This window comes from Manis javanica, chromosome 11 (genome assembly GCF_040802235.1).
Source record: "Manis javanica isolate MJ-LG chromosome 11, MJ_LKY, whole genome shotgun sequence".
NCBI classification, from domain to species: Eukaryota; Metazoa; Chordata; class Mammalia; order Pholidota; family Manidae; genus Manis; species Manis javanica.
In genome coordinates this window covers 116,498,986-116,515,083 of record NC_133166.1, presented here as the reverse complement: position 1 = coordinate 116,515,083, position 16,098 = coordinate 116,498,986, and the positions used below count along the sequence as shown (strand labels likewise).

The 16,098-nt window shown below is 52.0% G+C and overlaps 1 protein-coding gene and 1 long non-coding RNA gene across 4 annotated transcripts; one reads left to right on the top strand and one right to left on the bottom strand.

The window, feature by feature from the left end:
* Positions 1–1,392: 1,392 nt before the first annotated feature.
* Positions 1,393–10,596, bottom strand: LOC108396382 (uncharacterized). The gene is made up of 4 exons (XR_001852926.3): positions 9,568–10,596; positions 9,221–9,382; positions 3,842–5,783; positions 1,393–2,793 (listed from the first exon to the last, which is right to left on the bottom strand). It is a non-coding gene; the product is annotated as an uncharacterized lncRNA (long non-coding RNA).
* Positions 8,610–14,807, top strand: ARL2 (ARF like GTPase 2). Of its 3 annotated transcripts, none has more exons than XM_017659210.3 (5): positions 8,610–8,742; positions 11,772–11,882; positions 12,019–12,181; positions 13,686–13,766; positions 14,366–14,807. In XM_017659210.3, exons 1-5 carry the CDS (start codon positions 8,678–8,680, stop codon positions 14,498–14,500), a joined length of 555 nt encoding a protein of 184 aa, XP_017514699.1. In that variant the 5' UTR covers positions 8,610–8,677; the 3' UTR covers positions 14,501–14,807. The 3 variants fall into 3 exon arrangements, with proteins under 3 accessions (XP_017514699.1, XP_017514698.1, XP_017514700.1); XM_017659209.3 differs by having other exon boundaries at positions 8,737–8,861; positions 11,736–11,882; XM_017659211.3 differs by lacking the exon at positions 8,610–8,742 and adding an exon at positions 9,378–9,520 and having other exon boundaries at positions 11,736–11,882.
* The last annotated feature ends 1,291 nt before the right edge of the window (positions 14,808–16,098 follow it).

Here is a 16,098-nt window from a genome sequence, read left to right as displayed (position 1 = left end):
TGGACTCCCTGGTCTTCCCTTCTCCAGACGCCAGGTTCAGGAGGAAGGGAGAGAGGCAGCAATTGTGCCTGCGGCGCCTCTCAGGAGTCCATAGCCCTGGAGGGAGACCCAAGGAGACAGCTTTTAGGTCTTCATCTCCCTAGGGAGTGGCAGGAAGGGAGGGACACGAAGTGGGTAATATTTAACCGTGAATGGCTATGCAAGGCTTCCTGGAAGAGGTGGGCACCTTCCCCGGCTGGAAGGGCACAGGCTTCAGGCCACAGTCCAAACTTTCACTTTGAAAGAGGAAAGTAATGCCCAGAGGGGCCAAGTGACCCAGCAGGAGGGGACAAAGCGAGAGGGAAGGCACACCTCTTTCCTGCAAGCCCTGTCCTCCACCGAGGAGCAAGGAGCGAGCCCCAGAGGGCCTGATCCATCAGTTCAAAGCCTGCAGCCTGGTGGGTGAAGGCTCGGAGGCCTCGCAAAACCAGAACCACAGAGTTCGCTCACAGGGAGGGGACAGTCACATGGCCAGTTTGGGGGAAGCCAGGATGCACTGATGCCCTGTCCTAATTCCTTATTAGGCTTGGAGAGGTGCCAGGGTCTCCAGCTGCCCAGGGATGAGGACCCTCTTTCTAGGTTCTCCCACCATGTGCACCCTTCATTTGAGGCCTGATCTCAGGGCACCCAAAGGGAGCTTGAAATGATGGGTAGCAGAGGAAAAGTCTCCACGACTGCTGGTGGGGCTGAGGCTGGTTGCCAGGTTCCCACCCACAGCTGCAGATGGGCCTGCACGGGAGCTAAGCTTCAGCAGGGACAAGTTTACCACCCAGCAGGGTATAGGACACTCACCCTGCACTCCCGCGGGCAGGACAGGAGGGTCTGCAGAGGGCACGGTGTGCTTCCTGTTGGGAGACCAGAGGAGTCTTTCCAGAGAGGAGCCCTCTGGGAAGCGCACTGAAGGATGGGCAGTCTTGACTCTGGGACCTGACACTTGATCTTGGGCAAGTCACTTATCTCTTTATGCCTCATCTGTCCAATGGGGATAATAAGTTAGAATTTGATGAAGGAATATATGTAAAGGGTTTAGAACAGTGCTGGCACACACGAGGTCACATAAACATCTGTTTAACTTTTAACAAAGGCACTCACAAAGGTCTGATGAATTTTTGTTCACATATCAATAGGGTTGTATTTTATTTCATTAGTATTATTTATTTTAAGGGAAAAAATGGTGGAGTTCAAGAACAGTGATGAGTTTTTTTCCTAATGAAATACCTTTTTAATGAAAAAAATTAACAACTGTCTCCATGTGTAAGAAGCAGCACTTAATATTTGATGCGAACTGCTCAAAATTTCTTTTGCTTACAAAGGAGTCTCAGTTGAGAGATGGGAAATTAGGGTTCTCTGGATTGTTGGTTTAATAAATGATCTAAATCAAGCTTCAGTTACAGACAAGTCTACAATGTGCCGGCTTCAGGTCCAGCTGGCTCATGATACCACAAGTCACCGAGAGTCAGCGTCCCGCCCTGCCTGCTCTCCTTGGACCTGGCTACTTTCTTGGAGGGACCCAGCTCATGGCAGTAAGATGGCCACCAGAAATACCAGCTTAGCTGCACCAGGAGGGGGGCCTATCTCTCCACCTGCTGCAACCTCCCCAGTAGTGCCAACAAAGATCCCAGGCCAGGCTCTCCTTGGTCTGGCTTGAGTCAAGGGACTCCTCCTGATGTCGGTCTCTGTGGCCAGGAGATAAGGAGAGAGAGGCAAAGCCTGGGGCCCAGGTCCAGCCTGGAGTTCGGGGCTGGGTCAGCCCTGTCCTACCCAGAGAGACTAGGGGCGAGGAGGGGGACAGCTCCCAGCGGCATCAGGGCGCTGTTGGTGGGAGAAGGGGGAACAGGTGCTGGGATGCTGCCAGAGCCTTGGCTCAGATTCTGATATGGGGAGGCCGCCTGCCGCTCAGCAGTACATCCTCGCGCTGTCACAGCCCCGGTGGGATGGACTCGGTGCCCCACGTGCCTCTCACACATAGCCCAGCACTCTCTTTCTATTGTTTCACGGGGACCCAGGTGCAGACGGCATAGGCTTGCTGAGGGGGCGACTCCAGATGTACTGAATGCCGGGCAGAGGGGAGTGACAGCATGACAACTCCCCAGGGCACGGAGGAAGGGACCGCCTTTCATGTCAGCACAGCACCTTATGGGCACTGACCAGGCCAAAATCTGCAAGTAGTCGGGCCTCCCAGGAACTGGGCTCTAGGACACCATCGCTGCCTGGTTGTCAGCAGGAGCCAGCACATGTTCCTGCCACCAGTCCTGCCGGGCCTTCTGCTGCCTCCAAAGCTGTGTGCTTCTGATTCTACGCTATTCCTTAACATACACCTTTCCAGGAAGCTAACTCAAACCGTTGGAAGTGGATAAGGGGCATTAATAACAAACACCCAAGTGCTGCAGTGTCAGCAGGTGTCCCAGGGCTTTGTGGGAGATGGCAGTGCTGGCCACAGCTCCTGGATTTTCCCAGGTGCTTCAAGTCCCAGACAAGCTTGGGCTCAACACTCCGCTCTCCCACTTCTGTGTGACCTCGGACAAGGCCCTTGGTTTCCCTGGACCTCAGTTTCCTTGTCTGTAAAATGGGAATTAATAATACCTTTGCCTTGCTAGGGCTGTCATGATGACTGAAACCACAGATGGGAAGTCGTCACCAGCAAGCTCCCTCATCACAGTGTCCCTGGCTGGGCCTCCCTGTGATGTCACATTCCCACTGTCCACAGCAGTGGCAGAGAAGCCCAGGCTGGCCCCGTTGCCGAGGTCCTAGACACTGGAGAGAAAAGACTGTCACCCTGGCCTTCAAGGGTCTTGAGGGGTCTGTGCCATTGCAGAGAACAGAAGGGGCTTTTTACTGAACAAGAAAGGGGCAGAGCCAGGCAGACTGGCATGCTCTTCCCATCTGACTCCTTGCTAACCTGGCCAACGTCCCACAGCCCTGGAGTGGAAGTAATGGGGACACGGGACACTGTCAGAGGGCAGGGAGCATCTGTACCTGTGGCGGACCTGGCCGTGGGCCAGCAGGAAGGGCTGCAGACCCACGCCGAGGCACCGCCGGGGTGGGGCCTCCCACAGCTCTGGGGCCGTGGTTCCTAGAGTGGGATGGGGGCTCCCACCCAGAAGAAAGGCTACAAGGGGGTCCCAGAAGGATTCACCAGCAGCTCATGCACTGCCAGGCACTGGGGCTCAATTTCCTCACCATGTAAAATGAAGGAATGTGACAGCTGAATTGTCCAGGCCCCTCCTGCTGGGGCTGGCCTGAGGCCTCTCAGGAGATGGACAGCTCCGAGCTTGAGGGGTCTGTGCCATTGCAGAGAACAGAGGGGGCTTTTTACTGAACAAGGGGCTGAATCCTGAGGAAGGTGGGTATGTGGGTACAGAAGACCTGGGCTCCTCCCCTGGCATGCCACTTAGTGTCTTCCACTTGGGCCTCAGCTCTCCCTCAAGACATCTGTGGGGAGCAGTGCCTGCGAGATGCCCTCTCCGTCTGGGCCTGGAAGCTGGCATCCGTGGGATCTCCAAGGAGAGGGTGGGGTCGGCTCCGCCTTGGGCTAGGGTGGAGGAGCCTGGCCATTAAGAACACAGCTAAGGAGGCTCTGCTGCTTTGTGGCTGACTGAGAAGCTAGAAGGCAGCAGACCTCTGCCTCTGACCCTTTTACTCATCAGATACTGACTGAGCACCCGCGTGTGGCAGGCCCTTTCCAGGTGCTGGGGGACGTCTGTTTGAAAAACACAACAACCCAATACCAGACACAGTGCATAGTGAGGGGAAACAGAGGGAGGTGATAAAAAGACACAAACTTCCTGTTACGAGTATGTACCAGGGGCATGACGTCCAACAAGACCACCTCTGCTCCACTTCTGTAAGATACGCAGGAAAGGTGTCAGGAGAGTGCACCCTAAGAGTTCTTCTCATCATAGGAGGGAATTTTTTTCTTCTTTTTCTATTTTATCTGCACAAGAGGCTGGATGTTAGCTGAACCTACTGATGTAATCATTTCAACATATATAAATCAAGCCACCTGCTGTAGGCCTTAAATTTTTACAGTGATGTGTATGCCGATTATTTCTCAATAAACTAGAAAAGAAATCCAAATCCCTGCCCTCCTGGAGCTTTGATTCTAGCCAGGATGGGGGAGTGAAGGGGAATAAATGCAATAAATTAAGGGAAGTATATAGGCTGGTAGAAGGCCTCCAGCGTCACGGCGGGATATAGAGCAAAGTAAAGAGTTTGGGGAGTGTGGCTGGAGAGTAAGTGGTTTCAGATTTAAATCGGGTGGTCAGGCTGGGCCTCACTGAGACATCGGAACAAAAATATTTTTGCAAATTAGAATGTTTGGTATCTCGAGCTGGGTGATGGGTACATGAGTGTATATATGTTGTCAAAATTCATCAAGCTAAGATTTGTGCATTTTATTGTATGCACTTCAATATACAAAATAGTAACAAAAAAATAAAAGCACACTTCCAGAAATCCCCACCCCATTTTCAATAGATTCTGAATGGGGCCTCAAAGCATATTATTTTTTAAAGTACTCCAAATAATTTCTATGTGTGGCCAGGGTTGAAATCAGTGGTCTCACCTGGGAATTCTAAAGAGTGTCCCATCAACAGATAAAATACAATGAAGAAACAGAAACCCAGGGAGGCGGTCCCTGTAATTCAGCAGCGCTTCAAGTGCAGTCCTCGTCTCGGCTGGGAACCTGTTAGAAATGTGTGTTCTTGCGCCCCACCAAGACTACTGAAAATCAGACCTTTGAGTGTGAAGCCTGGCACGCTGTGTTTCAATAGCTCCTCCAAGTGATCCTAGTTCACACACAAGTGTGGGACCCACCGCTCATTCTCCTTTGCTGGCACTGATGAAACAAGTTGCCATGTCATGAGTTGCCATGCTGGAGGGGCCTGCATGGCAGGGAACTGAGTATTGCCAACATCTACTGAGTGAGCTTAGAGACAGATCCTTTCCCAGTCAAGCCTGCTGATGAGACCACAGCCCCAGCTGACTCTTAGTTTGCAGCCTGTGAGAGACCCTGACCTGGAGGAAGTCATGCCCAGATTCCTGCCCCACAAAAACTGTGAAATAATAAACATTTGCTGTTAAAAAAAGTTTTTTCTGAGACACTGGACATTTGAGCAAAGAACTGAAGAGGATGAGGTGACAGGGAGGAATGGGTTGGGGCACTGAGAATGCACTGGTGAGCTGGAGGATTGGAGAAGTGAGGAGGAGAAGGTGGTTGGGAGCCGTTCCTGCAGGGCCTGTGTAGGCCACTGTACACCTCAGGCACTAACTTTGAAGGATACGAGGAGCACCCAGCAGACAGTGGAGGGCATTGACCACAGGAGGGACAAGATCTGGGCACAGGTTAGAAAGGTCTTCTGCTTGGGGACACAGAGCAGGAAAACCAGTCAGAGGTTTCTGCAGTGATCTGGGTGAGAGGAGCCCCCAGCTCATCTGTCAAAGGGACATAAGAGTAGTACCTGCGTCTCAGGATGCTGGGTGAAGGCACAGCAACTACACCCCCTCACCCACCTGGCCAGGTCCTGCTCTTGTGGATGCCCCTGGCACAGGTGAGGTGGACACAGAGGCATTTATTGCAAGAGCTCAGGTTTTCAGGTCCTTCCCCATTCCTGAGGTTCTGGAAGGTCTGAGGATGTCATGTGCCCTTGGGTGGATGGCAGGGGTGTGAGTTAACAGCTCTTTGTCATCTTGAAGTTGGAGAGGATAACTTCTCTGCATCCCACATGAGGCAGCTGGGCTGACACCTGCAATGAAGATACTTGAACACTCTAGCGTGCCATTTAAGGCACTGGATTGTGGCCTGCACATTGTATACACCCACTGGGGACAGGGCCACCCTTGGAGACTTAAGGCCTATAGGCAGGTGCCATTTCAGTGATTAGGTTGCACATTCAACCTTTCAGTTCTTTACTAGTAGGACAAAATGTACACTAGGGTATGCTGCCACCAAGTGCTGGCTGATGCTTCCATCAAGGGCGTGTGGTCAGAGAAAGAAAACTTGCATTATAGATGTATGTCACCAGAAAGAAAAACAGGATTTCTCTTATCAAAACTGTAACTCTAAACAAACTTTTATGAACACTACAGTTTAAAAGAATCAAATACAAAATTCACCTAGAGCAAGCTTAAAATTATATTTGTAGTATACATACACAAATATGTAACATACTTAGGTGTGCTTCCTGCTAATAATGCTTAATTATTAGCAATTCCAATTCAAGCAGGGTCTTTTCCCCAGGCCTGTTTTGTTGTGGTGGTTGTTCTAGGAAAGAAAGAGTTTTGATATTCTTGTATGACTATAAAAGTGATACAAGAAGTGTGTGGCTGGATCAAACAGGCTAAACCTCTTAAAACTATAATCCAAATTTTCCTCGCCAGACATTGGGTAAACACGTTTTTTAAAAGACATCTAGAACCTATCCTCAAGTTCAATCCACTTACTGGGCCCCAAGAATGTCTCCCTTCAAAAGCATGTTTCACAGATGTCAGGATTCACAGTCACACATAACTACAACTCCACAGATCTTCTCTCCCAGATTTCTTCCAAAGGTATTCACCAAGGATTTTATTTACTTAAGAGCACCCTCTCCTTTCCATGAAGCAAATGAAAATACCGTCCCTCACTAGACCCTTTACGCTTGTCTTTAACTCTCCTCCCCCCTCCCCTATCCCCAATTTCTAGCTGCAGGCAATTATTATTTGAAAGTTAAAGACAATTACTTTCTGGCCTCCTGTTTCACAGAACTTTGAGGACATTTTTTTGATAGTCATGTGATCCTTACTGTGTGGCACCTGGGAAGCTAGGGAAGAGCTTTAAGCCTGACTTACAAACAAGGGTTTCAATGCCAGTGGTAGTAGCGGTCACACAATCCACAAGTGCTTAAAGTGATTGTTTTGTTTCCCTCAAACTTACTCCAGAGTTAACAGATGAACTGCAAAGATTTTCAAACTTTTGTGACTGTGACTCTCAGAATCAGATATAAATAAATATCTGAAACAAACGGTTCAACAAACACTATTTTTACTTCATGGGCAAGGCAGCCACGTTTTCTCTTCTGCAATGTTCATTCTATTTAATTTTTGCTAATGCTACTAAGTTGAACCATCTGAAACTGGTATCTTTGAGGACAAAACGGTCAAGTATGGGACTTCATATGGTTCATTCATTACACAAAGATAATTTCATAATCTACTTAATGGTCTGCATCCCTTAGTTTGAAAAACATCTTTTAGTAGGCTATTTTTATTTTTAAAATGGGGCTGGAATTCATTTTCATTTAATATGGTTGGACATCTTCCCATGCAGGCATGCATACCTCCACCTCACTCTTCTCAAAGGAGCCATGGAATCCACTCCACATGCTACCCCAGCTTGGGTAATGGATCCCCACTTAAGGCACTAAAATTTTTGCCAGCTTCTTGCTGTTCCAAACCATGCTACAGTGACCTTCCCTGTCATAAATGTTCATGAGCTGGTTCTAGAATTTGTCACGTAGACTCATGGAGTCAAGAATACAGGCACATTGTGATCTTGGTTGTGTTTCAAAGCCTTTGAATAGAAATTATGTTTACTTTCTTCCCTTATGTGTGTGCTTGATGGAGAATAAATGGTGTTCACCCAGGGGCCCAGCCAGACACTCGTTCTTTCCAGCCCTCACCTGTCCACAACCTTCTCATGCAGGCTCGGAAGCCCAAGACCTCTCGCTCCCTACAGATGCAGTAGAGAACCCAGAAAAACAGTGCAAACAATTGCACAAAAGTTAGCAAGCTGTTATCTTCAACTGGTGCCCCTTCCCGTGGGCTGGGAAAAGGGCTCAAAATAAGATAATGAGTTTACAATCTGCCTAGTCCCTGGCCTTAGCTTCCTCACTTCTTCTGGACTTGAATGCTCAGGTAAAGAGCCAAACTCCTGAAAAAACTCATTCATTCAACAAGTATGTATTGGGCAATATGCCACACCATGTGAGCCTCAATTTACTTACTGGCAAAATGAAAAATTTTTCTTCTCAATAGAGAATGATGGGCATCTTGGGCAGGACAATTCTTGAGGGTATGTTCCCCGCCCTCTAAATAACAGGGACACTACCTTGTAATTTGGGACAACCCAATGACTCCCCTGTACATTTCAAACTGGCCCCTAGGGAGAATCCCAGGCCCACCCTCTAGATTCCAGGAGCCCGGGACTGGCAGGTTTAGGAACTGGCAGGCGGCCCTCTAACTGGCAGGTTTAGGATGCTGAGGCCCAAGATACGCAGATGAGGGCCGTGTTCCCGGGGAAAGCTCGTCAACATCCTTCTCAGTTATCGGTTGTCATTCCTGAATCATAACTTCTACTCCCTGTGCAGCCAAGATATTGCCCAGGAACTCCAGGCTTCCGTTCCCGGGGTCCTGGGACCGCAGGGCGATGCCCTCTTCCCCCAAGTCCTCGGGATCGAAGGGTTAAAGGTGGCTGCGCAGAAGTCCCCAGCTCCGCTAAAGGGACCCTCCCACGCACTGCCTGGTCACGTGAATTGGGGGTGGGACCAAACGAGCAGTCGGCCAATAGGCTGTGCTGTCGGTGGCGTGATAGCCAATAGCAGCAGGGAGAGGGGTCCCGGGACTAGGAAGAAACGGCGTCTGGGAGGGGGCCACTGGGACCATGGGGCTTCTGACCATTCTGAAGAAGATGAAACAGAAAGAGCGGGAGCTGCGACTGCTCATGCTGTATCCTCCAGCGCGCCGGAGCCGCGAGGGTAGCAGGGGTACCCGACGGGAGAGCGGTGCCAGGCGCCCCCTACCGGGCGTGGGATGCGCAGCCGGCCGGCCGGTACCAACTGTCCGTTGTGCGTCACGCACGTGGGTCCTACCAATCGCTCCTGGCGGGGGGCCGGGAGGAGGCCGTACCACCGGCCCGGGGCGGGTGGAGCTCAGTTCCCAAGGCGCGCCGTGTGGTTGTAATGGCGCAGAGATCGGCCCAGGTGTCCCGATGTAGAAGGGAGGTGGGGCCCAGAGGTGACTCCGACGCCACTACCCGTCATTCTGGCCCGAGCGAGGGGCCGCTGTCCTCTCCGGCCCTGACCTTCTCCCCCATGTCCGAGGGTGCCAGGCCCCGGCCCCGCCCTCAACGTCGGAATCCCAGGGGCGTGCGGGCCCCACCCTCCGCTCGGTCGGTTCAGCTTTGGGTTGTGACGATCTGTCTTACCGTGGCAGGGCGAGTCTGCTTGCCCGTGGCTGATGACTTGTAGGCCCGAGGGCCCGGCCGACCTTCAGGGTCCCGTCAGTAGGCTCTGCATTCGTTTGTCCTGTGCCAGGCCCCGTCGGGACTCTGCCATCCAAGAGCTGGGCCGGCCTACCCCGAGCACCCCTGGCAAGGGAGAGAAGACATTTGTGTGCGCAAATGACTTAAAAGTTGCGTTTACGCCCTGTTTTTAAAGAGCTCTGAGAAAAGCACAGAGAATTCACTTGCCCAGTCAATGTTTATTGAGCGCCCACCATGTGCTAGGTAATGTCCTAGGGACTGGGGTAAAGCGCAAAACAAAAAAACCCTACCTTCACGGACGTTAGGTAATGCTGAAGGGAGGTTCACAAAGCAGATAAGTAAAATATATATTGTATGTTTGGAGAAGAACGCAGTTTAAGGTGGTCAAAGAAGGCCACGTTGAGAAAATGACAGTTGAGTAAAGGCAGGGAGGTGAGGGATGAACCGTGTAAGTATCTCAGGAAATTTGTTTAAGCAAAGGGAACAGCAAAGGTCTCGAAGGAGGAATTCAGCTGGAAAGTGAAAGAAACGTCAAGGAGGGCAGTGAGGCTGGAGAGAGTGAGCGGAGAGGAGAGTACTGGAAGACAGGGCAGAGGGTGACAGAGAGCCGCCTATGTAGGTCCTTTTCCCGGAAGTGAGGAGGCGAGGTGTGGTCGGAGACCAGTTAGGCCATTGCTCTAGCGCAGGTGGGATTGGATGGTGGCTTGGACAAGGATAAAAGCAGGGAGGTGATGGAAACTGGGGGACATTAGGGCCAGCAGGAATCGCTGCTGGATTGGACATGTGAGAGGGAGACAAGTTTGCCTGGCTTCTAGGCTTATGAGCAATTGGATGAATGAGGGCCCACCTGCCGAGATGGAGAGGGGCTGGGCGCAGGTTGAGAAAGATGAGAGTTCAGTTTTGACCATGTGGATGCCTGAGACATCCTCGAAATGTCAGACAGGCAGCTGGGTGTAGGGACTGATGTCCAGAGGAGCAGTTGGGTGGGGCATAAAAATTTGGGAGTCATCAGCATAAAGATGGTATTTGATGCTGCGATCCTGAATGAGATCCGCAAGGGATGTGTGTGGACAGGACAGAGAAGAGAACCACTGAGAGCGGCCAGAGAGGCAGGAGGAGAACCAGGCAAGGGCACGTGCTGGAGCGGAGGAAGAGGCAGGCCACCGTCAGGTGCTGCTCACACAGGAAGAGGAGAATTGAGGGCTGCTGAGCCGTCAGAGAGCATGGGGAGCTTGAGGGATAGACCTTAACAACAGCAGTTTCAGGAGCCTCGCATGGGTTCAAGAAAGAGCTGGAGGACAGAAATCGGAGAGGGTGAAGTATGGATAATGGTTTGGGATTTGCTATGAAGGGAAGGAAATAAAGCAATATGAGGGAATAAGAGAGGGTGCCATTTGCTGCTTCCAAGGTGGGACACCAGCTTGTCAGCTTGGTAGTAATGATCCTGCAGCAAAGGAAACATGGGTGTTGGAGTTAGGGATTATGGAGCTCATCAGTAGCCAGTTACCAGGGCCTAAGCCTGGGTTTCTGGAGAGGGCCTCTTGTCACCCCCATTACACTGTTTTGAGTGACTTGCCCAGGTCGGGTGAGCAAAAAGCCTGCTGGGTCCAGGGCCTGGTCCCACTGCCAGCTGCAAGCTGCCTTCAGTGCTGGGTGGAAAGAGGAGGGCGGGTCTCTGGCTGGTGAACTCACCCAGCTGGCACACTCACTCAGCAGCAAGGGTTTGGGATATTCCAGAAACGAAGGCAAGGGTGGCTGCGTCTAGATACTTGGTCTTAGTGTCCCTTCTGCCCAGAATGCTTTTCTCTCACTCTGTCAAAAAGCTCAGCGAGGCCTCCAAGCTAAGGGATGCTCCTCTGAGGGCCATCTCTGTCCGCCTCTCTCTGGTGTTTCTGCCACCTGCCAGCACCTGGCAGTACCTTGTTTGCCATTTGTTTGCATTCTATTGACCGTCTCCACACTCAAGTGTAAGCTGCATGAGGGTTGGGACTTTGGAGTGCCCCTAGCACCAGAAGAGGGCCTGGCATATAGCAGGTATGCACCATGGAATGGATTAAAGAGCCCTTGGTCAGGACAAGATGGTAACATTTCTTTCTTTCTTTTTTTTCTTTTTGCTATCATTAATCTACAATTACATGAAGAACACTATGTTTACCAGGCTCCCCACCTCACCAAGTCCCCCCCACACACCCCACTACAGTCACTGTCCATCAGCGTAGCAAGATGCTGTATAATCACCACCTGTCTTCTATGTGTTGTACAGCCCTCCCCGTACCCCCCAACAACACTATACATGCTAATCGTAATGCCCCCTTTCTTGGTAACATTTATTTCTTGATGCTTCTGTGTTTATCATGGGCAAATTGTGGTTCTGGCATGTGCTCAGCTAATTTTGGTAAGTGGTGGGAAATGATTTGTCCCCTAAGGGGGGCACTGTGACGATGTCACCACCCTGCAGAGCACAGGGACTTCCCCTTAACCTGGTGCACCCCAGTGGCCTGGACAATGCTGGGAAAACAACCATCCTCAAGAAGTTCAATGGGGAAGACATTGACACCATCTCCCCGACACTGGGTTTCAACATTAAGACCCTGGAGCACCGAGGGTGAGTGGGTTCCCTGTGGGTGGTGGGCCTACAGCAGGGCAGGGAGGGCAGGGGTGCCCAGGTCAGGTGACCAGAAAGGCTGCTGTGTCAGGCCAGGCTGACCTCCAGCCAACCCCCCTCCCGCCCCACCACCCAGATTCAAGCTGAACATCTGGGATGTGGGCGGCCAGAAGTCCCTGCGGTCCTACTGGCGGAACTACTTTGAGAGCACCGATGGCCTCATCTGGGTGGTGGACAGCGCCGACTGCCAGCGCATGCAGGACTGCCAGCGGGAGCTCCAGAGCCTGTTGGTGGAGGAGGTGGGCAGGGTGCCTGGCCGAGCAGGGGCACTGGGCTTCCACCAGCACCCAAGTCCCGATACTTCGCACACATGTATGGGTGTATGGACGTGTCCTCAGCAGATTCCCTGAGGGATCCGTGATCCCAGAGGGACACCTGGTAGGGGTCTCTTCCTTCACTGAGCCCTTGCCCCATGCCTAGCCCCCTTGGGGAGGCAGGATGACCTGTACACCTGGAACAGGGAAGCCCACAGTGCTGAAGGCAGGACACCCTGAGCTGAGACCTGGGTTTACATCTCTGCAGTGTCAGTGCTCCACCACCCTGAGCTTCAGTTTCCGCACCTTGAATGGGACTTTAGGGAGGATGAACCCAGGCCCATGTGTGAAGCTGGGGGAGGCAGTGGAGCCTGGCTCAGGACTCAAAAGTTTTCACTGTATGACCTCAGGCGAGGCACTTCACTTCTCTGAATCTCTACTTCCTCAATCCTAAGGTGGGCGTATAATTAGGGTGATCATATAATTTATGGTCTGGGCCAAAACACTTCTCTGTTAATATTATTTTAGATTTGCAGAAAAGTTGGAAAGTTAGTGAAGTTACTCTTCACCCTGCATCTCCTAATGTTAACATCTTACATAGCCACCATGCATTTGTCAAAACTAAGAAATTAACATTGGTGAGTTATTCATAACTAAATTATAGGTTGTATTTGGACTTTACCAGTTCTTCCACTAAGATCCTTTTTCTGTCCCAGGATTTGATCCAGATTACTAAACTGCTTTTAGTTGAAAACCAGGATACTTTTTAAGAGTGAAAGACAGAGTTGTTAATAATTAAGCAGGGACAGCAGGCATGAACAGGACTGTCCTGGACCACAGGGCCCTGGTGTAAGGGTACCGCCTCCTGAGGGTGTCGAGCAGATGCACTGAGATCATGTCTGTCACATGCTCAGCCCTGGCCTCGTACCTCGAGGCCCATTAGAAGAGCTAGATCCACCACCCACATGGAGGGACTCTGGGTCACAAATACGTGTATGGAGATAACTGGAATCAGAGGTAGTGAAGCCTGTGAAGGCAGTGGGACAGTTACAGGGCTGCATGAACTTAGAAGAGGGAAGGGTCACTTCCAGCAGACCCCATGGCCCCTGAAGAGTCGCATTCTTTGTGCATGTCAGGTCATCAGATTGGAACAGTCTGGAACCAGAGGGCTCTGGGATTATCTTGTTCATCATCCGCTCCCCATTTATGGAGGAGGAAACTGAGGCACAGAGAAGAGGGGTACCCACTGGGTGGTGACTGGGCTGGAACCAGGGCCCTTGCCCGGCCCGGGGCTTCCCTCCGCCCCATGTATGACCAGACTCACAGGCCATGTCCCCACTGCCTACCCTGTTCGGCTTCTCCTACCACCACGGGGCCTTGCCCTGATCTTCTAGGTTGATCTGACCCCAGATGCTGTAATGATTAGAGGAGGGGTCAGTCTGCCCTCTAGCCCCCACTCCATGCCCCTTTCTTTCTTTCTTTCCCCCAGCGCCTGGCTGGAGCTACCCTCCTCATCTTTGCCAATAAGCAGGACCTGCCTGGAGCACTGTCCTCCAGTGCCATCCGTGAGGTGAGTCCAGGCCCTGGAACAGACTCATAAAGGCAAAGAGGTGCGTATTTCTTCGTTAATTTACTTAAAAAGTATTTATGCACCCCGCTGTGTGGCAAGACCTATGTGGGGCACTGAAGGTTCAGCAATTACTAAGACAGCTGTGCCCTGCAGCCTGGGGGAAGGCAGACCCGCAAATAGATCATTCCACAGGGTAACAATGTGTGCTAGGCTCCTTGCATGGATTCATTCAGTTCTCACACCACCTTGTGAGGTAAGACCTATTACTATCATTCTACAGATGGTGACGCTGGGTTAGAGAGGGGAGGTAACTTGCCAGAGGTCATACAGCCAGTAGGAAGACAAGCCAGGATTTAAATGCAGGCCTGAGTGAGCCCAGGTTGCATCCTAACTCATTCTAGAGCTCGAGCACCAGAATGAGAAAGAGTGGGGTGAGACTCGTGGTTCTGCCAGGTGCTCCTGGGAGAATGGCCGACACCCCCTTGGCTCATGGGGCCTCGGGAGGAATGGATGAGAGGACATTTATGGGGCCCACAGCACAATATCTGCTGGGCAGGGCCTGTGGGCCTGAGGGCCCACACCACCTTCCACCCCGCCAGGCACTGGACCTGGACTCCATCCACAGCCACCACTGGTGCATCCAGGGCTGCAGTGCTGTCACCGGGCAGAACCTGCTGCCTGGCATCGACTGGCTCCTGGACGACATTTCCAGCCGCATCTTCACGGCGGACTGAGCTGCTCCGGATGACTGCCATCTCACAGTCCAGGCGCCCCCAGCCTCTCACCAAGCACCACGCAGGGAGGGGATGGGAGTCAGCCAGCCTGACTAACACTCCCCGTCCTTGTCTGTAACCTGCCACTGCTGTCACCCACTGCTGCTCTGTGGCCAGCCAGCCCCTGTGGTGGGAGGGCAGCCGCCCTGGCTCTTGACCCGGCCCACCTGCAGCTGCCATACCAAGAGGAGGGGGCTGCCTCTGCTGCTACCAAGGCTGTGAGCCTTGTCCTTTGCTCAGCTGTGAGAATAAATCATTCCTTACCTGATTCCTGCCTGAGTCATTTGTTGACTGAACAGCTTTAAGAGACCACCTGGAGCCCAAAGGCCAAAGGGGACAGAGAGAAACAGATCGTTTCAGCCAAAGGGCTGACTGCTACTGCATCAAAGAGATGTGCAAAGACTTACAGAAGCACAGGGTGGGGCTGCAACCAACTCCGTTTGGAAGAGTCCAGGTAGGCTTTCCAGAGGAGGTGACGTTAAAGCGGGGTGTGAAGAGTGAGTAGTTGCTTAGAGCAAGGGCGAAGTCAGTATACCAAAGTTACTTCTGCCCTCAGAGGTGTGAGTTAGAAAAAGACAGCCCCACACCAGGGTCCATGGCTTGTTAAATGGAACATGAGCTGGATTTCAGCTCCCAATTTCCCACTGCAGCCAGAGCCCACATGTAGTGGACAACCTGTACCACTGTACAAGGCAGCATCGGTTCAGCAGAGAGGGAATCAGGATGGAGGAATGGTAAGCAGGGGCTCCTGGGAAATGGGGAGAGGTGAGGACGCGCGTGGGGGTGGATGTGAGCATCTGGCAGGGCGAGCCGGCCCAGAGCAGGGGAACCCCGAAGGCCGTTGGCACTCCACCAAGCAGAGGCCCTGCTAGGTAAGAATACCTGGGCTGCCCTAGATTGGCAGGGCAGATGGATGTCCTCCCAGGGCCCCTGCTCTGCCCTGCCCGTGGCTGCCTACCCTGTAGGGTTCTGTTGGAAGCATGCTCCACTTGGCATCACGGTCAAGAAGAGCACTAAGCAGTGTCACTATTGATACTGACTCGGTATGGGCCAAATTGCAGTATTTCCAGAATCTGTCGCCTGGCTTTAGAGCATCTCCCCATCAGTAAGTGTTTCCAAGGGGTGGAGAGTAGTTACCTCCAGATGAATAGGTAATTCAATGGGTGAGTGAGGGCTTATCTGGACCAGAGGCTGGGTGGAGCTCTCTTCTGCAACTGGGTCAAGAGAGATGTGGGACGTCTGCTTGTAAGAAATAAATGGGTTTCTCCCAATTGATCTCTCCCTTTGACTGATCTCCTGTTTCAAAGGTATTTTGCCCCAGGGTTTCCCCCCTGGAGTTATACTCAGTATCCCCATTTTATGCAGGAAATGAGCTTTCAAGTTATGGAACTTGCCCGCTGCCCTACTAGGAGGTAGGGGAGCTGGGATGGAGATCCAGCATACTAGCCACTACACCCTGCTAAGTGGCTTCAGTTCTTCTCTCTGCAAATGCCAGAATGAGGGGCCTAATGTGTCAAGATTCCTGGACCCAATTCCAATGTGTGCCATGTGTTGGTGGG

Bases quoted from the DNA above. Each gene is read 5' to 3' on its own strand.
- ARL2 (XM_017659209.3), top strand. From the start codon at position 8,827: ATGCGCAGCCGGCCGGCCGGTACCAACTGTCCGTT. The intron at 12,182-13,685 runs GTGGGCAGGGTG...TCTTTCCCCCAG, and splicing joins AGAGCCTGTTGGTGGAGGAG to CGCCTGGCTGGAGCTACCCT. The intron at 13,767-14,365 runs GTGAGTCCAGGC...CCACCCCGCCAG, and splicing joins CCTCCAGTGCCATCCGTGAG to GCACTGGACCTGGACTCCAT.